At 44.4% G+C, this 22,885-nt stretch overlaps 1 protein-coding gene across 1 annotated transcript in view; it reads left to right on the top strand.

Moving 5' to 3' along the window:
* The window catches only part of LOC311113481 ((E3-independent) E2 ubiquitin-conjugating enzyme UBE2O-like), a 37,366-nt gene that overhangs the window by 5,281 nt on the left and 9,200 nt on the right, over nt 1–22,885 (top strand). The window contains exons 2-11 of the mRNA XM_084156705.1: nt 11,492–11,551; nt 11,933–12,043; nt 13,957–14,054; nt 14,152–14,215; nt 14,809–14,952; nt 15,137–15,246; nt 17,021–17,171; nt 17,339–17,444; nt 17,749–18,085; nt 20,093–20,247. Coding sequence (XP_084012831.1) covers nt 11,492–11,551; nt 11,933–12,043; nt 13,957–14,054; nt 14,152–14,215; nt 14,809–14,952; nt 15,137–15,246; nt 17,021–17,171; nt 17,339–17,444; nt 17,749–18,085; nt 20,093–20,247 — 1,336 coding nt within the window. The remainder of the gene's footprint in view (nt 1–11,491; nt 11,552–11,932; nt 12,044–13,956; nt 14,055–14,151; nt 14,216–14,808; nt 14,953–15,136; nt 15,247–17,020; nt 17,172–17,338; nt 17,445–17,748; nt 18,086–20,092; nt 20,248–22,885) is intronic.

The following is a 22,885-nucleotide window of genomic DNA, read 5'->3' as shown; positions in this document are numbered from 1 at the left end:
CACTGTCTAGCACTCCCAATCGACCTATGATAGGCTATCACTGCAGCAGGTAGCTGACAGTGGAACGCGGGGCGTGGTACTGTGGTGGGGCGATGGGTTCCCTCCCACCCTCTTATCCCTTATTCAATGCTGGGCTCGGAGACTGAGCTGTCAGACAGAGGGGGGGCTGAGTTGACCGTGACGCCCAGGCCAGGGGCCCCTCCCTGCGGGGACGGCGTTGGCCCTGGGGGTGGAGGAGGAGTGGAGTGTGGCTTGATACTGGTAATGACGGTGGGTGCAGCCGGGGCCAGGGCCGACTGCTGCCGTCTCTACCGCAGAGAGAGAGGGGGATGAAGAGAGAGCGGAGGAGAGATGGAGACAGTAAGGGGAGAAAGAGGAGGATGAAGGGAGATGGAAAGATAACAACAGGATGATAGAGGGGTAATGAGAGGGGGCATGATGGAGAGATACAGGGAGGGGAGGGAAAGCGAGGAATATAAGGGCTAGATCTGGACAGATGGCTGCTATGCTAATGAAGAGCTTTTTGTCCTTAAGTGATAAGGCCCCCCCCCCCCCTTCTGTCCCTCCGGTTCGTTTTTCCTCTTTGTATTTAATTTTTTATTTTACCGTGTCTATTTTTAGAGTCATTTCTTGTTGCATGCAGTTGCAGTTATAGGCCTATCCCCTTAGTTTGCTGAATAGGCCTATATCCTTTTTACATACAGACTTGGGAGTATTTGGTCCCCTGTTGTTGCTCTGAAGGTAGTGCGGTACTTTCAGGGTGCCGTTTTAAAGGTATTGCTAAGGCTAATCTATGCTAGGCTAAAACGCTGAGTATCAGCATTGACCAGTATTGGTCTTTATTTGTTTGCAAAGGGCTGACTCTGGTTTATCCGGGGTAATGAGTGAGCATTCAGTCAGATAACGGCCTGTGTTGGGCACTGGAATGTAAATAATGGTTTGATATACATTTGGTGTCACCACACGACCAGCTGAAAAGGTTAAAGAGGTAGGCTTTTCAGAGGCTCGTAAGCAGCAGCACAGCAACGATTAGATGAAGAAGGTTCATGCTTTGCATTTCTGACCTCGTCTCTCCTGCTCTGTCCCCTCTGGAGAACATGATGTCATACATAAGCCTTGGTCCTATTTGTCACCTTTTTTCCCAGTCACTCCACATATGCTGATAACAGTAGCTAGCTAGCCTTCTCCAATCTCATTGAGACAGGAACCATCTTGTCATTATTAGGTTATTAATTATGTAGCCAACTCATTAGCATGCTGTTTGAATAATTGCCATTAGCGGTTAGCCATTCCCTACTGAGGAGCCTTAAGCTATCACAAATTAGGGTATCTGTATTTAGACATCAGATGATCTAATTGACTTACAGTTAAGACTAAATGGCTGACACCACCTTGATGCAGCACCATTCTCCTCACATGTTTATTGACATGTAGTTTGTTTCAACGCAATTAGCATTAGCATCACAGTCATTAGCCACATTAGCAAACTGAGGGTCTTTGCTACTATGTCACTTTTTCGTTACTAGCCTCTTTGCTACTTAGCAACCTGGTTCTAGTCCTGTAGTGCTCAGAGAATAGAATAAACTGCTGGTCCTGTAGTTGACTATTAATGAAGTAAACTGGGACACACTGCCACTGCCAAGTAGCCTCAGTGTTCGAGGGGAGTGCTTGAGTAATGTTGAGCAGGTGCCAGGGCCTTAGCTTAGAGAGTGTAGACAAACACACACACACACACACACAACACACTGCTGGTCAGCCAAAGGCCTTAGGGTCCAGCTCTACACACACACACACACACACACACGTCACACGTTCACAAGCAGCCAGAACAAGGGATCATCAGCATAGGGAGAGAAAGTGACAAAGGAGGTCTGGAAGGTGAAGAGGCGTTACAGCAGGTGGAGGAGAGGTGAGAGTAGAGAAGGAGAGAAGCAGCTGTCATCTTGGATCCATCCTTCCCTATAGCCAAGGGCTTGAGAGAATAGCCTCGGTAACTCACTACAAAGATGTGAAACGGTAAGCTGTAAACCTTGCCCCTTATCTCCCGTCCTCCCTCTCCTTCTCCTATCTCTCTCGTCCCCTCCTCCCTGTCCCTGTGGAGTACTGTGCTGGAGAATGCAGAGCAGTGATGTAATGTGGAAGGGTTGTTGTCAACCACACCCCTCCTTAGATTATGTATCTGATGCTCGCTCTCTTTCGGCCTTGCTCGCTCTTTCTCTCGGCCTTGCTGGCTCTTTCTCTCTGCCTCGCTCGCGCTCTCTCTCTGCCTCGCTCGCTCTCTCTTGCTCGCTCTCGCTGCCTCTCTGTGTGTGGTGGATGTGTCCACTGGGGACTTGAGAAGAAAGGCCGGCTGGCTGCAGCCTCTCTCCCTCTGCAGTATTGACCCCTCACAGTGGGGGAGACAGGCTGGTTCTGTGTCTGGTTCTCTTTCTCTCTGTTGTTTTTTCCCCCTCCCTCTGCTTTGCTCTGAACTTCCCTCTCTCTCCACCCCTCATCTCTCTGTCTGTCTCCCCTTATCTGTCTGACTGTCTCCCCTTATCTGTCTGTCTCCCTCTGTCCTCTTGCCCTGCCACTATTTTCACTCTCAATCAGTAATTCTCGCTCTGTCGCTGCTGACCCATCCTCAGCTCCCATCAGTTGTTTCAGAAGTATATAGTGGTTTTATACCAGACTGTTAGTTCTATTAACGGCACCTGGTTCTCCTCTCCCCCAGGAGAACGGGAGTAAAGGCCTAGAACATTACTACATAGCCCCTCTAATGAAGCTGTGTGGTCCCACTGTCTGGATCAATGGACCTCCAGCTCTGTCAGACAAGGCTAGTCTAAAGGAGATGGAGGAGGGAAATGTAGGGGTGTTTGTGTGTCTATGTGTCGTACATGGCCCTGGTGTGTGTGAGAGACACAGAGGGAGAGTGAATCTAGTATGATAAATATTTTAATCTTTATCATCTTAGGTATGACCATGCTGTATGTGAATGGAGAACAGGCGTGGCCCAAGGCTGCAGTCTCTCCTCTCTCGCACTCCTTTTCCTCCATCCTTCCTCCTGCACCCCACCTGGAGAGAGTGACTCGTGTTAATGAGCCCAGGAAGACAACACAAATACTGTTGTACTAGGGATGTGCATCTTTCCCTTTCAAGAACATTTGATATGTATCTAGGTACATGGGCTCCGATATGATACAGGAACGATACGTTTTATTTTGAAATTATTCGGTGCGGTTCGTTTAATACGATTCGATGCACTAACATTTGCTGCATGAATCACATTCATTTTCCATTCTGAATTCAAATGTGCTGCTGATGGAGCTCATGAGCTGGGCCTGTCTGAGCTGGGCCTGTCTGAGCTGGGCCTGTCTGAGCTGGGCCTGTCTGAGCTGGGCCTGTCTGAGCTGGGCCTGTCTGAGCTGGGCCTGTCTGAGCTTGAGCTGTCTGAGCGGACTTCTCGCTCTCTCTCTTGCTCTCTCTCTCGCTCTCTGTGTGAATTATGTGTATGTAGGCACCTGAGCTGTGCCATGAGGGAAACTGGGTATCTACCACCCCACACTTTTAATCTGAAATTACCATCACCCACTAAAGAATTTCTAATTTTTGCAGAATCAGTGTTTGAGCTAGTAATATATCAATATTTATCTTTAAAAATGTGCTATGACATAGCCATTGTGTGTGTAGAGAATGCAGAGCACACATACAGTGCATTCAGGAAATATTCAGACCCTTTCCCTTTTTCCACATTTTGTTATGTTACAGCCTTATTCTAAAATTGATTCAATTTTTTTTCTCATCAATCTACACACACTACCCCATAATGATGAAGCCAAAACAGGTTTTTAAGAAATGTTTGCAGAAATACCTTATTTACATATGCTACCAGTCAAACGTTTGGACACACCTAGTAATTAAAGGGTTTTTCTTTATTTTTACAATTGTTTTACATTGTAGAATAATAGTGAAGACATCTCAACTCTTAAATAACACATATGGAATCATGTAGCAACCATTTTTTTTTGTTGAACAAATCAAAACATATTTTATATTTGAGATTCTTCAAATAGCCACCCTTTGCCTTGATGACAGCTGGTTTGGGCTTAGTGGGACTGTCATTTGTTTTTCAACAGGACAATGACCCAACACACCTCCAGGCTGTGTAAGGGCTATTTTACCAAGAAGGAGTGTGATGGAGTGCTGCATCAGATGACCTGGCCTCCACAATCCCCCGACCTCAACCCAATTGAGATGGATTGGGATGAGTTGGACTGCAGAGTGAAGGAGGAAAAGCAGCCAACAAGTGCTCAGCATATGTGGGAACTCCTTCAAGACTGTTGGGAAAGCATTCCAGGTGAAGCTGGTTGAGAGAATGCCAAGCGTGTGCAAATCTGTCATCAAGGCAAAGGATGGCTATTTGAAGAACCTCAAATATAAAATATATTTTAATTTGTTTTACACTTCTTTGGTTACTACATGATTCCATATGTGTTATTTCATAGTTTCGATGTCTTCACTATTATTATACAATGTAGAAAATAGTTTAAAAAAAGAATGAGTAGGTGTGTCCAAACTTTTGACTGGTACTGTAGATATTCAGACCCTTTGCTATGAGACTTGAAATTGAGCTCAGGTGCATCCTGTTTCCATTGATCATCCTTGAGCTGTTTCTACAATTTGATTGGAGTCCACCTGTTGTAAATTCAATTGATTGGACATGATTTGGAAAGGCACACACCTGTCTATATAAAGTCCCACAGTTGACAGTGCATGTCAGAGCAAAAACCAAGCCATGAGGTCAACGGAATTGTCCGTAGAGCTCCGAGACAGGATTGTGTCAAGGCACAGATCTGGGGAAGGGTACCAAAACATTACTGCAGCATTGAAGGTCCCCAAGAACACAGTGGCCTCCATCATTCTTCAATGGAAAAAGTTTGGAAACCCCAATTGCTCAGTTTGGCTGCCCAGCTAAACTGAGCAATTGGGGGAGAAGGGTCTTGGTCAGAGAGGTTACCAAGAACCCGATGGTCACTCTGACAGAGCTCCAGAGTTCCTCTGTGGAGATGGTTGTCCGTCTGGAAGTTTCTCCCATCTCTGCAGCACTCCACCAATCATGCCTTTATGGTATAGTGGCCAGACGGAAGCCACTCCTCAGTAAAAGGCAAATGATAGCCCGCTTGGAGTTTGCCAAAAGGCACTTTAAAGAACTTTCAGACCATGAGAAACAAAATTCTCTGGTCTGACGAAAACAAGATTGAACTCTTCTCTTTGTCCTGAATGCCAAGCATCACATCTGGAGGAAACCTGGCACCATCCCTATGGTGACAGCATCATACTGTGGGGATGTTTTTCAGCGGCAGGGACTGGGAGACTAGTCAGGATCGAGGGAAAGATGAAAGAAGCAAAGTACAGAGATCCTTGATGAAAACCTGCTCCAGAGCGCTCAGGACCTCAGACAATGACCCTATCACACAGCCAAGACAACGCAGGAGTGGTTACGGGACAAGTCTCTGAATGTCCTTGAGTGGCCCAGCCAGAGCCCGGACTTGAACTCGATCAAAAATCTCTGGAGAGACCTGAAACTAGCTGTGCAGTGAAGCTCCCTGTCCAACCTGACAGAGCTTGAGAGGATCTGTAGAGAAGAATGGGAGAAACTCCCCAAATACAGGTGTGCCAAACTTGTAGCATCATACCCAAGAAGGCTCGAGGCTGTAATCGCAGCCAATGGTGATTCAACAAAGTACTGAGTAAAGGGTCTGAATACTTATGTAAATGTGATATTTCAGTTATTTTTTTAAAATGTGCAAACTTTTCTGAAAAACAGTTTTTGCTTTGTCATTATGGGTTATTGTGTGTGTAAATAAGGAGGGGGTGAAAAAACAATTTAATCAATTTTAGAATAAGGCTGTAACGTAACAATGTGGAAAAAGTCAAGGGTTCTGAATACTTTCTGAATGCTCTGTATATATACAGTACCAGTCAAAAGTTTGGACACCTACTCATTCAAGGGTTTCTCTTTATTTGAACTATTTTCTACATTGTAGAATAATAGTGAAGACATCAAAACTATGAAATAACACATATGGAATCATGTAGTAACCAAAGAAGTGTTAAACAAATCGAAATATATTTTATATTTGAGATGCTTCAAATAGCCACCATTTGCCTTGATGACAGCTTTGCACACTTGGCATTCTCTCAACCAGCTTCATGAGGTAGTCACCTGGAATGCATTTCAATTAACAGGTGTGCCTTGTTAAAAGTTAATTTGTGGAATTTCTTTCCTTAACGCGTTTGAGCCAATCAGTTGTGTTGTGGCAAGGTAGGGGTGGTGTATATAGAAGAGAGCCCTATTTGGTAAAAAACCAAGTCCATATTATGGCAAGAACAGCTCAAATAAGCAAAGGGAAATGACAGTCCATGCCCGTTACCCCATTTTGATATATATACAGTGAGGGGAAAAAAGTATTTGATCCCCTGCTGATTTTGTACGTTTGCCCACTGACAAAGACATGATCAGTCTATAATTTTAATGGTAGGTTTATTTGAACAGTGAGAGACAGAATAACAACAAAAAAATCCAGAAAAACGCATGTCAAAAATGTTATAAATTGATTTGCGTTTTAATGACGGAAATAAGTATTTGACCCCTCTGCAAAACATGACTTAGTACTTGGTAGCAAAACCCTTGTTGGCAATCACAGAGGTCAGACGTTTTTTGTAGTTGGCCACCAGGTTTGCACACATCTCAGGAGGGATTTTGTCCCACTACTCATTAAGGTTTCGAGGCTGACATTTGGCAACTCGAATCTTCAGCTCCCTCCACAGATTTTCTATGGGATTAAGGTCTGGAGACTGGCTAGGCCACTCCAGGACCTTAATGTGCTTCTTCTTGAGCCACTCCTTTGTTGCCTTGGCCGTGTGTTTTGGGTAATTGTCATGCTGGAATACCCATCTACGACCCATTTTCAATGCCCTGGCTGAGGGAAGGAGGTTCTCACCCAAGATTTGAGGGTCAATGGCCCCGTCCATATGTGCTTTCTTGAGCAGGGGGACATTGCGGGCGCTGCAGGATTTCAGTTCTTCACGGCGTAGTGTGTTACCAATTGTTTTCTTGGTGACTATGGTCCCAGCTGCCTTGAGATCATTGAAAAGATCCTCCCGTGTAGTTCTGGGCTGATTCCTCACCGTTCTCATGATCATTGCAACTCCACGAGGTGAGATCTTGCGTGGAGCCCCAGGCCGAGGGAGATTGACAGTTATTTTGTGTTTCTTCCATTTGCGAATAATCGCACCAACTGTTGTCACCTTCTCACCAAGCTGCTTGGCGATGGTCTTGTAGCCCATTCCAGCCTTGTGTAGGTCTACAATCTTGTCCCTGACATCCTTGGAGAGCTCTTTGGTCTTGGCAATGGTGGAGAGTTTGGAATCTGATTGATTGATTGCTTCTGTGGACAGGTGTCTTTTATACAGGTAACATACTGAGATTAGGAGCACTCCCTTTAAGAGTGTGCTCCTAATCTCAGCTCGTTTTTCAGGATTTTGTTGTTGTTATTCTGTCTCTCACTGTTCAAATAAACCTACCATTAAAATTATAGATTGATCATGTCTTTGTCAGTGGGCAAACGTACAAAATCAGCAGGGGATCAAATACTTTTTTCCCTCACTGTATATTATTTTCAATTATTAAAACAAAAAAGGTGATGTAATCAACAGCCAATGTTTACTTTTTTTATTTGGGGCTATGGCAGTCAATTACAAATCAGTCTGACGGTATTTCAAACTGAAGGAAGTATGGTGTGAAATAACTGAAATGCATCAAAGGGATTGGAAAGTTCAGAAGATCATCAGGCATTTGTAGGAAGAAAACAAAACTCTGTCATGACCACATTTAGTGGATATCGGAGGTTACTCACGTAACCGTGGTTCTATGAACCAAGCGGCGAATTATCTCAACCCCTAGTTTAAGAAATGCTGTTCTATCACCAGACAAGAACTCTCCATCCTTGAGATGAGACAAAGGAACAGTTGTACATTTTGATCTGCTTTGTTAGCCTTTAGCCTGACAGCTTAGCTCGCCCTTTCAGAGAGATGTCCCTTTTGTTTGTGTGTTCTAGTAGCCTGTGTGTGTGTGTGTCTGTTTGCCATTGTGTTGGCACTAGTGTGTATGAGAGATACCTCCCCCCTCCTCTTTAACAGCACCTTTTACAGAACAGCCTGCTGGTTTCCAGGCTGCCGCTTGACGCTGTGCTGCTGACTAACAGCCATTGTTATTGGACAGTTACTGGTGCCTGAACAAAAGACTCCAATACTGACAGGTGTTTCCACTGAATTCCTGAACACCACTATCGTGTCGACAGGCAATCCTCCAACGTACGAGACACACTAAGGATGTTTTCAGCATTTTCCTATGGATATTTCTAGCTTTAGGATCGTTGTTCAGACCAGGGGAGAAAGTGTGTATGTTCTCTTTGTGTTAGTAGTTTTACATATGCTACGTACCATTTGTATGCCTAACTGGATTGCATACTGTGTGTTCCATACCTACAGGAGGAGCAGTGATTTGTGCAGGATGCGGCGAGGCACAGATCAGCTCATTGAGCAGTGAACAGGCAGGCAGCAGATGAGACAGTCAGTGGTGACATCTCTAGGAAATAGGCCTAGCTTCCTTTGGTGGGCCTGGGGAGAAAAAAAATACAAGACTAGAAAAGGGAGAGAGGGAAGATATTCATGCTGTTCTTTTTCGGAGCTCTCGATCACCAGCAGTTGTAAATGAGATGAGCTCAGAGACTGTAGACCCTTCCTCTGCTCTCTCCCTCTCATCCTGTCCTCCTCTCCCTCTGACTATTTCTGGGGATGGAACTGCCACTGTGTTACAAGCATCCCATGAATAATGAATGATAACTAGGCTAAATTGGGTTGTTTTGATAGCTATAAAATAGTCATTGTAGAATATGCTTCCTGGAAGGTGTGGCATGCCCTATTGTATTCTATTGTAATGTCATATCTTAGTACTTCACATGGTTGCTTCCATCATATTTGGTTGAGTATGTATTGATTTTAGCCTCATGGTTCCTATGCAGTGGGAATATTGGTGCATCCGGAGGCTGCCTGACCCCTCTTCTCCATGGCAGAATTAGAATCACTAAACACACACATGGGACTGTGCTTCAGTGTAGGCCTGTCTGTGTTTGCGTAAGTGTGCATGCATGAGTGTGTCCACCCTCTACACTGGGAGTGGTGTGACGGTTAAGACGGCGTTATGTGTAAAGAGTTTACAAGGGAGCATCGATCCCATCTTGCCCACCTCCTCTCCCCACAATTTACAGGAGTAAGGTTACAGTCCAGACAGCAGAGCCTGAATACATGGGGATAGCTGCAGCTGGCCTAGCCCAATCAGATTGGTGTGTACAAGAGATACAGGATTACAAAAGTAATAGCTTTTATATCTCCATAATGTCCAATTTTGGCTAACACACTCACTCCCTTCCACTTCATAACCACACTTCCTCCCTCCTAATTTTCTCTCCTCTCTTCTTTCTCCTAATCATCTCTCGTCCTGCCTCCCTCCTCTCTCCTCCATAAGTATATTGTAGGTGAAGGCATCCGGCTGGCAGCTGCCAACCATTCCAACTCCAGCCAGAGGAGCAACTTGCCACTACTAGCGCTAGCCAAATTACACTGATTAGTATTATGGAGCATGTTGCCACCCCACCACTAGCCTATGCCTGGCTTACTGAATGACTCTTGCCTTTGAAGAGTGATCTGTCTGTCCCCACACATTTGAGAACAGTACGTGTCATCACTTGGAAAATGGAATAGACAGCAACGAGCTGATTTGACTCTTTTAGTGAGTCTGGTATTGCGTGGGCTCAGCTAATTCTCCTGTGTGTAATTCCCATTTCCCAGTCATGTTTGTCTACTGCATCAACATGGTGGATGATTAAAGTCCTGTGGTCCTCTGTAGCTCAGCTGGTAGAGCACGGCGCTTGTAACGCCAAGGTAGTGGGTTCGATCCCCGGGACCACCCATATACAAAAATGTATGCACGCATGACTGTAAGTCGCTTTGGATAAAAGCGTCTGCTAAATGGCATATTATTTATTTATTTTATTATTATTTAAAGATACGCCTAAATTAGAGCTAAGACTGTGAGGAATACAGGCTGTAAATGTGTTTTGAGTTACTGTATCTTATTGGGAATTGGTTTAAAGGTATTGTCTAGGTTTCAGAAATGTATGGAGTAGAACAGATATAATTGTCTTTCAAGGAGTATGTCCGCTCTAGTCATTGCAATTTTCTGCAACATTCTGAACATTTCACCTCACCAATTGTGTTCACAGGAGAACGGCACTCGGAGGCACAGGCTTTCCCAGTCAGCCCCTGATAAGGCATCTGTGCTCCCCTCCCACCCCTCAGTTATTGAGTTTTGTCTAGAAAGGATACAGCTTTTGTAAATTGACTTTTCGTAGCACGTTTAGGAGAACTTATGCAGCAGGTTAGGAGAATTATAGTAGCAAGTTAGGATAATTAGGTTAAGGTTAGGAAAAGGGTTAGGGTTAGCATCTTTTGATGTCAAATTTGACAAAAGCTGTATCTCATCTAGACATGACCCAGTTACAGCCTTAACCAATCAGTCCCAACCCTATTTATCCTCCTTTCTCCTTTCACTCATTGATTACTTCCACCCAGTAAATTCTGCTTTCATTTAGTAATTTCCCTGTATACCAATTCCTTCATTCATCTATCATCCCTTAATCGATCAATCTATCCACCACCCACCAACCTATTATTAGGCTATTGCTGTACCTAGGGCTGCCAGGGTATATAGATCATTTGTAATTAGTAGTGCCTCTCTTGAACTGCCACTCTCCTGCTGCAGTGGTGGAATTTTGGCATTTTATTTTAGTATTTTATTCACTGTGACGTTTTGTAGACTAACAAGGACATCATTCCAACAGTGTTTTCCCAGATCTGTGTGTGTGTGTGTGTGTGTGTGTGCCGAGAGTGAGACTGAACTGAACCCTCTGACATCCAAATGTTGATCTTCTACTCGGATACTCTTATCCCCGCTTCCACAGAGATCCCTGAATAAACTCAGTGCACTGTCTATAGACCGCATCATCTCTGTACGACCTTGTGTGGCATTTGGATGAGAGACCAGGCAGGGGGAAGTTGCGGCCAAAGTCGAGACTTTCATACCTTGTACTATATAGTGTTGTGTGATCAGAGGTGTGTACGTACATTATTGTGGTTTGGAAAAGGCTGACTAGTATTTAGCACAGCCTTACGTCACTGTTGCGTTATCACTATTGGTATCAGGCAGCAGTCATAAGACTGGGTTCAGATGAGATGATTGGGTTGGAAACCGGGACCCAATGGCATCCCAGCTGCCACCAAGATGCTAAATGACCACTGAAATTAGACCACGTCAGTTGTCAGTCTTGTCTATATATTCTATGATGTTCTCATCTCACCCCCTCTCTCTTTTCTCCACCCTCTCTTGCAGCTGAAACTTATAGATCGATCCATCGTTATCCGAGACATTGTGCGGCGGATGAATTCTAACGTAAGCGGAGCTCCCTCTCCTGTCGTATCACTACACTGTGTTAGCTGATGACACCCTACATGACTGTCGTATCAACACAGGATGACTGTACAAGCTGCAGTGTTTGATGTAGAATGTGCTACATGCCTTTATCAGAATGCGCTTTCATGCCCTCTTTGTTATAATGGGGACTGGTGCAAGCACATTGACATATTGAGTAAACATTTTAGCGTATGTGTAGCTAATGAGAATTTTCAACACCTGTCCCTTGGTGGTATTTCTTGAATTGACTAGTGATAGAAAACTTAAATTAAAACGCACCGACAGAAATTGGTGCATTGTTTTTAGATAGTGTCAGGGTGATGGTGATATGGTAACCCTTGTCTTGGTTGTGGTTTCCAGGACAACCAATGTGGCATCGTGACCAACATCGACATAGAGTGTGCTGTAAAACTAGTGGGGACCAACTGTGTCCTGTACCCCGTCAACAGTAAAGACCTACATCACATCTGGGTAAGAAAAACCAGAGATACCGTAGTATTCACTTGACCACCCTATGTCCACAGAGGAGTTACAAGATGGAAGCATTTCCACATGTGATTTATCAAATTAATTTGTAATTTATTATTTTTGTTACGATTTATATTCTAATTAACCATTTGCTTACATATACTCATTTAATTAGGCTATTCAATTGTCTTGTCCTTCTCGAGTATCTCCCATAGTAGCCTATGCCTTGAAGGTCGTCCATAATTTACTCCTTATTCTTTGGTAAAGATAGAGACATCATTTACATGCATACAGTACCAGTCAAAAGTTTGGACACACCTACTCATTCAAGGGTTTTTCTTTATTTTTACTATTTTCTACATTGTAGAATAATAGTGAAGACATCCAAACTATGAATAACACATGGAATCATGTAGTAACCAAGAAAGTGTTAAACAAATCAAAATATATTTTATATTTGAGATTCTTCAAATAGCCACCCTTTGCCTTGGTGACAGCTTTGCACACTCTTGGCATTCTCTCAACCAGCTTCATGAGGTAGTCACCTGGAACGCATTTCAATTAACAGGTGTGCCTTGTTAAAAGTTAATTTGTGGAATTTATTTCCTTAATGTGTTTTAAGCCAATCAGTTGTGTTGTGACAAGGTAGGGGTGGTATATAGAAGATAGCCCTATTTGGGAATAGTGCAAGTCCATATTATGGCAAGAACAGCTCAAATAAGCAAAGAGAAACGACCGTCCATCATTACTGTAAGACATGAAGGTCAGTCAATACGGAAAATGTCAAGAACTTTGAAAGTTTCTTCAAGTGCAGTCGCAAAATCCATCAAGCGCTATGATGAAACTGGCTCTCATGAGGACCGCCACAGGAAAGGAAGACCCAGAGTTACCTCTGCTGCAGAGGATAAGTTCATTCAAGTTACCAGCCTCAGAAATTGCAGCCCAAATAAATGCTTCACAGAGTTCAAGTAACAGACACATCTCAACATCAACTGTTTAGAGGAGGTTGCGTGAATCAGGCCTTCATGGTCGAATTGCTGCAAAGAAACCACTACTAAAGGACACCAATAAGAAGAAGAGACTTGCTTGGGCCAAGAAACACGAGCAATGGACATTCGACCGGTGGAAATCTGTCCTTTAGTCTGACAAGTCCAAATTTGAGATTTGTGTGTCTTTGTGAGACGCAGAGTATGTGAACGGATGATCTCCGCATGTGTGGTTCCCACCGTGAAGCATGGAGGTGGTGTGGGGGTGCTTTGCTGGTAACACTGTCAGTGATTTATTTAGAGTTCAAGGCACACTTAACCAGCATGGCTACCACAGTATTCTGCAGCAATACACCATCCCATTTGGTATGCGCTTAGTGGGACTATCATTTTGTTTTTCATCAGGACAATGACCCAACACATCTCCATGCTGTGTAAGGGCTATTTAGATCAAGAAGGAGAGTGATGGAGTGCTGCATCAGATGACCTGGCCTCCACAATCACCCGACCTCAACCCAATTGAGATGGTTTGGGATGAGTTGGACCGCAGAGTGAAGGAAAAGCAGCCAAGACGTCCTCAGCATATGTGGGAACTCCTTCAAGACTGTTGGAAAAGCGTTCCTCATGAAGCTGGTTGAGAGAAAGCCAAGAGTGTGCAAAGGGTGGCAACTTTGAAGAATCTCAAATATAAAATATATTTTGATTTGTTTAACACTTTTCTGGTTACTACATGATTCCATATGTGTTATGTCATAGTTTTGATGTCTTCACTATTATTCTACAAAAGAAAAACCCTGGAATGAGTAGGTGTGTCCAAACTTGACTGGTACTGTGTGTGTGTGTGTGTGTGTGTGTGTGTGTGTATATATATATATATCTCACATCAATGTCTCTGTTACAATCATTTGTTTTATGTATGTTCCCTGCTAGTCTTTCATGTATGGGGACTACATAGCCTACGACTTCTGGCTGGGGAAGGTGTACGACCTGACCAACCACATCATCCTCAAGTTGTCCAATGGAGCCAGGTACAGAATCTGTCCCAGTATGAGTGTAAATTCAAAACTGTTTAATTTACATCTGTCTGCTTCATGGTTAGCTCAACTTCTCTCTCTACTACTGCAGGTGTTCCATGAATGTGGAGGACGGCGCCAAGCTATACGACGTCTGTCCACACGTCAGTGACTCGGTAGGTGAAATGCCATGAGCTGCATTTTGTGTGAAAACGTAGCCATCTGCCATCTTCCACTGCGCTTCACTGATCTGATAAGGCTGGCTAGGTGGAAGTAATATGAAATGAAGTTACTGCGCACAGCCTTGAGCTTCCTATTCCTCCTTATGGACCAGAGGTAGTGGGGTAATACTTTGTAACAGGGCTGGGGGTCAATTCCATTTGAGCTGGGTCAATTTAGGAAACCGATTTTTGAAAATTGAGTTTAAATGGATCGACCCTAATCTTGTTTAAGGTAGCAGGTTGCGTGCGTCCAATATTAATCGGAAACTGTTGTGCTTTGACTGGAAATACCTATGTGTTACTCCTGTTCACTTTGGCTGTTATATTTCAGAAACAATACAACCGTATCTACGTAGAGTCAGTTAACTTTCTCTTCTTAAAAAAATGAACACTGAAGGTTGATAAGTACTAGCTATGTTCTCCTGTCATTTGTTGAAATGACCAATGAGCAGCAGGATATCTTACAGACCTTTTTAGGTTCTCCCTGGACTGGGTTAAGGAAACTGCCTCTGTGTGTTATTAAGATGAATCTCCTCTCTGGTTGTTAGGGTCTGTTCTTCGACGAGGCCTATGGTTTCTACCCAGGCCAGGTGCTGATCGGGCCGGCCAAAGTTTTCTCCAATGTCCAGTGGCTCTCCGGGGTCAAGCCCGTACTCCGCAAGAAGAGCAAATTCAGGGTGGTGGTCGAAGAGGTATGATGGTGGCAATTTGCATATTTTATAGTAGTGCATTATCCAAAGGCTATAACTTTGCCTCTGAGTTTTTCCTGGGTTTTACTGACCACATAACCTTACCACCTAATTATAGGCTTAGCTACTAAAGTATGTGTGATGTCACTGCTCTAAATGGTTATCTGTGTGTCATGTGAACCCGTAGGTCCAGGTGGCGGAGCTGAAGGTGACGTGGATCACCAAAAGTTACTCCCCCAAGGGCACGGACAGCGTCTACCCCCCTCCGTCCACCATCTCACAGGAGAACCTCTGCAGGTACTGTACTGTACTGCTCCCAGTCTGTCTGTTCATTCCAAGGCTCTACGCTGACCGTTTTTACAAGAGCACGTGTGCGTCTAAATTGATAAAGGAATTTAGGAGCATAACGACAAATATTTGAGATATTAAAGCTAGAATCCTTCATTTTTCTAGGCCACTTGTACTCCTAAAATAAAATTCCAGGTCGCACAGCAAAAGATTTAGCCGCATATGCGAGTACAATGGTCGCGCTGTAGAGCCCTGCATTCATTGATTCATCCATCCATCCACACTGGAGCATAGAGGATACAGTTTTCTATCATAGATATACAGTGTATGAACAGTATTTCTAGTGATCTGGTCCACATACATTATATACACACCTCACAATCACAACTCTCTTACTCACACTTGCGTGCATGTCTTAATTGGATACTTACATGAACAGGGTGAAGTTGTAATTTCATAACTAGGACCGTAATAATTTTTGCGAGCTGCACTGTAAGCCTATAGTTGGAGCTGGAGAAAGAGCAGCTCTCCTCCGTAAAGTTCCAAACGGTCAGAACCATTAGCTTTTGAGACGTGTGAAATCCTAAGCTGTGCTATATTAACCCCCTAAGGACGATGTCCACGGCCCCGCAAAAATCTAATTAGCATAATAAAAAAATCCCCATTAAAAATCTGTCAGTTTAAGCTAGAGATATCTGCATCTCAATCCACCGCATCCGCCTATGTCGCACTTCCGCATCTGCGGTGACAGAGCTAGAGTGGTGTTTGTCAAACCCTGAGTCATCCGAAAATCTGTCTTCTCACAAAATCGTCTGTAGCGTCCGAACGGTTTGCTCTACGACCCCCACAAGCAACTTGGGACCCATCTGAAGTCGGTTCAGCCGATCTGCCAACTTCTGTCTGTAGCGTCCCAACAGTTTGGGCAACAACACTAATATGAGTCATCTGTGGAAAGGTGAGACTCTCATGAACACGTACATGTCAGTTGTTTTGCTCTAGGACGTCCACAGGCCTCAGAAGACTCATCTAAAGGTCCCCCGGTACCAGTTGAAAGAATTAATGGAAGTATATATGGAGATTGTTAGTGCCAGAAATGTGTTTGTATGGGCTAATAGCAGTAAGGCCAAATACAATTTGTAATTTTTTTCGGCTTAGACAGGGCTTAGACTATTTAGTGCTAAAAAAGAAGGGGCTAAATAAATACGTTTCCTCATTTTTCATATATCTCCGATATAGGGCAGACACTTCTGAACAAACTTTTTTGGGGGGACGATCTGTTGTTCCATGTCTTGAATCTGTTATTCAATGCGTTTGTATGGGCTAATAGAAGTACGGCCAACATTTTATTTATTTTATTTTAAGGGGTCTTAAAATTCCAAATCAAATCGCAAATGATCCTTGGTATGACCTTCCTAAAACAATTCCATATAGCTTAGTAGTACCCCCGCCCCCCTGGCTTAGACAGGGCTTAGTCTCTTATGGGTTAATCTCATTGGTCATTTCTACAGAAAAATATTGACATATTACTAGCTAAAACATATATCCGCGAAAATGATCAGTGGGTGATGGGGATTTCAGATAAAAAGCATATTGAACCCCGCTCAGAGGCCCAGCTCAGTATCAGATTTTAATTTCGAATGGAAAATGAATGTGTTCATGCAACAAATGTTAGTGCATCTATCAGAGCCCATGTAACTCGATGGAGGGATACTCATCTCTAACACACACCCATTATTTTACTTCTACTGACACATTCCTCCTAAATGTGTGTGTTTGGATCCAGAGTGAAGCGTCTGGGCTACTACGACCACACCCAGAGGCAGCTGGGGGAGAGGGCCCTGTACGTGTTCCCAGCCAAGGGAGACACCACACACATCACCTGTGAGTGGCCCGACGGGGCCCCCGGACTCCCAGAGGACCCCGTAGCCAGGAAGGTGTGTGAGAGATATATTTTTAAAAAATTGTGCGTGCCTGTCCCCGTTTGTATGTGTGTGAGAAACAATTGGTTACAATATTGCCTCTGTTTGCACAGATACTCCATGTATCCAATTTTTTCTTTTTCATATTATATCAGTGTCTTATGACAATGTCCTTCCTGCAGTTGAAAAGAATGTTCAAGAAGGAGTTGTTAGGGAAGAAGACCAGTGATAATGCAGAGACACAAGGTGCAAACCAGCACTCCACCGACAAGACGGACAGCCTTGACGGTACATGCTGCTTTTATTTATCTATGTTGGTCATTAGAAATGTTGCCTTGTCATTTTTTGGTAGATATCCTAACTTAAACAGCTGACGAGCTCAAACTCAATAATAATTTCTAGCTCAATACAGTCTACTGATAAGTGCCCATCTGATAACTGCACACCTTGTGCAGGGTAGTTCGCCCCACAATTAAAATCTGTTCTTCATGCTTTGCTCAGTCCCAAGTCACTGCATATACAGTACCATTCGTGAATTATACATGTAAAACCAACTCAACGACCATCACCCGTGTCCTCTCCCCCCACCCAGGTGACCTCAAGCCTGACAACACCCATCCAGACTCCACCACCCTCCCCCGCCCTCACCGCCCCAACCACGCCCTCCAGCCCTCGCCCCTTTGCCCTCCCCCCTCCTCTGACCCATGGCCTGAGCCCGCGGAGCAGGACGCAGACGACGAGGCGGGGGCGGAGGACACGGACGACACCTTGTCGCTGACGTCGTCAGCGAGCAGCACGGCGTCGTCGCAGAGCAGCGGTCTCGGGGGCCTGAACAGGAAGAAGAGCATCCCGCTGTCCATCCGCAACCTGAAGAGGAAGCACAAGAAGAAGAGGACCAAGTTCTCCCGCGAGTTCAAGCCCGGCGACAGGTGAGCCAGTTGTCAATCAAATCAATTTGTGTTCATAGTATGCTATGCGACTACAAATGTAGCAGATATAAATGGCTACAAATGTAGCAGGCTAGGTCAGAGCCTAGGTCTCACTTTAGTCCTCTCCCCTCTTCTACTTTCTGCCTTCTCTCCCTCACGCCCTCCCTTTCTTTTGGAACAGCCGCTATTCCTCCCTCTCTTGCGCCCTCCCTCAATTGCTCTCTCTCCGTTCAGGAGATGGCCTTTCCCTGGCCATCTCCTTCTCTCTTTGGCATGTGTAAAGGATGATCAATAGCTTGTTGGCAAGAATTCAGCTACCCGCTGGCAAAAATGCTGCATCCTTGAACCCACTGTCACTTTTTTATTTGTTTTTATTGTCACATTCACCGGATAGGTGCAGTGAAAAGTGTTGTTTTACAGGGTCAGCCAAAGTAGTACGGCGCCCCTGGAGAAAATTGGGGTGAAGTGCCTTGCTCAAGGGCACATCGTGCCTCTCCCAGCTTCTCATGCCTCCCAGCCTTGTACAGATACACAATCACATCATTATCCTCCGTCTTAGGCCAGAGACAGAAGCATCAGAAATGGCACCCTATTCCCTATGTAGTGCACTACTTTTGTCACTTCCATTTGGGACACACAGAGACGGTCACCTTACACCCACTCCCCAGCCAAACGGACCAGTGTTCATCGATCTAACATCTTGTCTCCCAGAAAGTGTCCTCTCCTCCTTACGAACCTTCTGATGGCTTGTTACTAACTACGGGGATCGATTTCAGGTTGATTTCTCGGAGCAGATGTACACTAATGACCCTGGGTGTTAGTAGGCTGTGTGGATGCTGCCAGTGACGGTGTGACCTGGCCTTGTCTTAAAATCTTGAACCAGTCTAGCACCAATCCAGTACTAGTGCCACTCTATGGCCAATATAGTACTAGGCCTAGTAGTACCAATCTAGTGCCAATCCAGTACTTGTCCTAGAACTAATCTGAATCTAGTACCAATTCAATATTAGTACCAGTAACAATCCACAGGTTATACTAGCATAAATCTAGTATTATTGGTGTGATGTGAAAATGAATAAGCTCGCTACCGCACTCGCTCTCCTTGTGGTCCTTTAAAATCACGCCGGTGCCCACAATTAGGCCTAGCTATGCACCAGTAGTTTGACGTTTCCAAATAGGTTGACGTTTGGGTCGATGTAACCTTTTCTCAAGACATTGCAGAATTCAAGAACTTTAATTTCTACCAGGCGCCATTCAGAAGCGGCAGGTTTACCAAGGCTGCACATGTGAAATGGCACCCTATTTCCTATATAGTGCACTACTTTTGAACAGAGCCTTGGTTAAAAGTAGTGTATTATTTAGAAAATAGGATGCCATTTCAGACGCAGCCCAAGGCTGTGATTTACCCCCTTTAAACTGCCCAGTAGAGCAGATCTGGTGGTTAAATATAGCTGGCAGCTGATAAATCATGTATCATGTGCTTAGGTGTGCCCAGATAACATCCAGGTCCTCTAATTGAAGGAGACAGATGGAGCGAGAGAGAGGGGGAAAGTGTGATGGAGAGGGGGAAAGAGCAAGGGAGATGGATTGAGTTGCAGGGGGAGAGAGCGAGAGGAAGACTGATGGGGGGAATAAGACGGCAAGGGAGAGGTAGTGACAAAGGCAGAGCGAGGGGAACGTGGCTGAGTTCTAGTGGGGGATTGAAATGAGATTGATAAAAAAAAAAAAAAGACGGATATTATGGATGGAGAGAGACAGTGACAGAATGCAATGCAGAGGAGATCAAGCTCGTCACCGCTCACCCTGCGAGATCTTTGGTTCACACTGCTGCTGCGCAAATGGCTGCGTCAGTTTAACATTCCATTCTGTAACTTGTAGGTATTTTCCACTCTTAACCAAAACAACTTACTGTAATAGTTAGGCCCTGTCAGTGAAGACACAACTTCCAGTATTAGTTAGTAAGTCACTAGTTCTAATATCTGCCATCTCCCTGTTTTTTACCGTCAGGGTGGCGGTAGAGGTGGTGTCCACCAAGACCTCGGCCGACGTCCTCTGGAAGGACGGTCGTATGGAGACCCTCATCCGCTCCAACGACCTCATCCCCATCCAGCACCTGGACAACCACGAGTTCTGCCCCGGAGACTTTGTTGTCGACAAACGACGTAAGTAGCTAGCACACTTCCCCTCGTATTCAGGCCTTATATATATATATATATGTGTGTGTGTGTGTGTGTGTGTGTGTGTGTGTGTGTGTGTGTATGTATGTACGTACAGTCGTGGTCAAATGTTTTGAGAATGACAGAAGTATTGGTCTTCACAAAGTTCGCTGATTCAGTGTTATATATTTTTGTCGGATGTTACTATGGTATACTGAAGTATAATTACAAGCATTCCATAAGTGTCAAAGGCTTTTATTGACAATTACATTAAGTTTATGCAAAGAGTCAATATTTGCAGTGTTGACCCTTCTTTTTCAAGACCTCTGCAATCCGCCCTGGCATGCTGTCAATAAACTTCTGGGCCACAACCTGACTGATGGCAACCCATTCTTGCATAATCAATGCTTGGAGTTTGTCAGAATTTGTGGGGTTTTGTTTGTCCATCCGCCTCTTGAGGATCGACCACAAGTTCTCAATGGTATTAAGGTCTGGGGAGTTTCCTAGCCATGGACCCAAAATGTCGATGTTTTGTTCCCCGAGCCACTTGGTTGTCACTTTTGCCTTATGGCAAGGTGCTCCATCATGCTGCAAAAGGCATTGGTCAACACCAAACTGTTCTTGGATGGTTGGGAGAAGTTGCTCTCTGAGGATGTGTTGGTACCATTCTTTATTCATGGCTGTGTTCTTAGGCAAAATTGTGAGTGAGCCCACTCCCTTGGCTGAGAAGCAACCCCACACATGAATGGTCTCCGGATGCTTTACTGTTGGCATGACACAGGACTGATGGTAGCGCTCACCTTGTCTTCTCCGGACAAGGTGTTTTCCGGATGCCCCAAACAATCAGAAAGGGGATTCATCAGAGAAAATGACTTTACCCCAGTCCTCAGCAGTCCAATCCCTGTACCTTTTGCAGAATATCAGTCTGTCCCTGATGTTTTTCCTGGAGAGAAGTGGCTTTTCTGCTGCCCTTCTTGACACCAGGCCATCCTCCAAATGTCTTTGCCTCACTGTGCGTGCAGATGCACTCACACCTGCCTGCTGCCATTCCTGAGCAAGCTCTGCACTGGTGGTGCCCTGATCCCGCAGCTGAATCAACTTTAGGAGACGGTCCTGGCGCTTGCTGGACTTTCTTGGGCGCCCTGACACCTTCACAACAATTGAACCTCTCTCCTTGAAGTTGTTGATGATCCGATAAATGGTTGATTTAGGTGCAATCTTACTAGCAGCAATATCCCTTGCCTGTGAAGCCCTTTTTGTGCAAAGCAATGATGACGGCATGTGTTTCCTTGCAGGTAACCATGGTTAACAGAGGAAGAACAATGATTTCAAGCACCACCCTCCTTTTAAAGCTTCCAGTCTGTTATTCTAACTCAATCAGCATGACAGAGTGATCTCCAGCCTTGTCCTCGTCAACACTCTCACCTGTGTTAACGAGAGAATCACTGACATGATGTCAGCTGGTCCTTTTGTGGCAGGGCTGAAATGCAGTGGAAATGTTTTTGGGGGATTAAGTTCATTTTCATGGCAAAGAGGGACTTTGCAATTAATTGCAATTCATCTGATAACTCTTCATGACATTCTGGAGTATATGCAAATTGCCATCATCAAAACTGAGGCAGCAGACTTTGTGAAAATTAGTATTTGTGTCATTCTCAAAACTTTTGACCACGACTGTACAGTGTCTACTGTGTATGTATGTATGTATGTATGTATGTATGTATGTATGTATGTACAGTGCATTTGGAAAGTATTCAGACCCTTCCCCTTTTCCACATTTTGTTACGTTACAGCCTTATTCTAAAATTGTTTAAACACATTTTTTCCCTCATCAATCTACACACAATACCCCATAATGACAAAGCGAAAACAGGTTTTTAGAAATGTTTCCAAATGTATATAAAAAAAAATACGTTATTTACATAAGTATTCAGACCCTTTGCTATGATACTCAAAATTGAGCACAGGTGCATCCTGTTTCCATTGATCATCCTTGAGATGTTTCTACAACTTGATTGGAGTCCAACTGCGGTAAATTCAATCGATTGGACATGATTTGGAAAGGCACACACCTGTCTATATAAAGTCCCACAGTTGACAGTGCATGATAGAGCAAAAACCAAGCCATGAGTTCGAAGGAATTGTCCATAGAGCTCCGAGACAGGATTGTGTCGAGGCACAGATCTGGAGAAGGATACCAAAAATGTCTGTAGCATTGAAGGTCTCCAAGAACACGGTGGCCTCCATCATTCTTAAATGGAAGAAGTGTGGAACCACCAAGACTCTTCCTAGAGCTGGCCGCCCGGCCAAACTGAGCAATCGGGGGAGAAGGGCTTGGTCAGGGAGGTGACCAAGAACCCGATGGTCACTTTGGCAGAGCTCTAGAGTTCCTCTGTGGAGATGGGAAACCTTCCAGAAGGACAACCATCTCTGCATCACACCACAAATCAGACGGAAGCCACTCCTCAGTAAATGACACATGACAGCCCGCTTGGAGTTTGCCAAAAGGCACCTAAAGGACTCTCAGACCATGAGAAACAGGATTCTTTGGTCTGTTGAAAAAACAATTTAATCAATTTTAGAATAAGGTTGTAACGTAACAAAATATGGATAAAGTCAAGGGGTCTGAATACTTTCCGAATGC

The sequence above is a fragment of the Coregonus lavaretus genome, assembly GCF_964263955.1.
Source record: "Coregonus lavaretus genome assembly, chromosome: 40".
Lineage (NCBI taxonomy): Eukaryota > Metazoa > Chordata > Actinopteri > Salmoniformes > Salmonidae > Coregonus > Coregonus lavaretus.
Note: the sequence above shows the minus strand (reverse complement) of the source record. Positions and strands in the feature narration are given on the sequence as shown.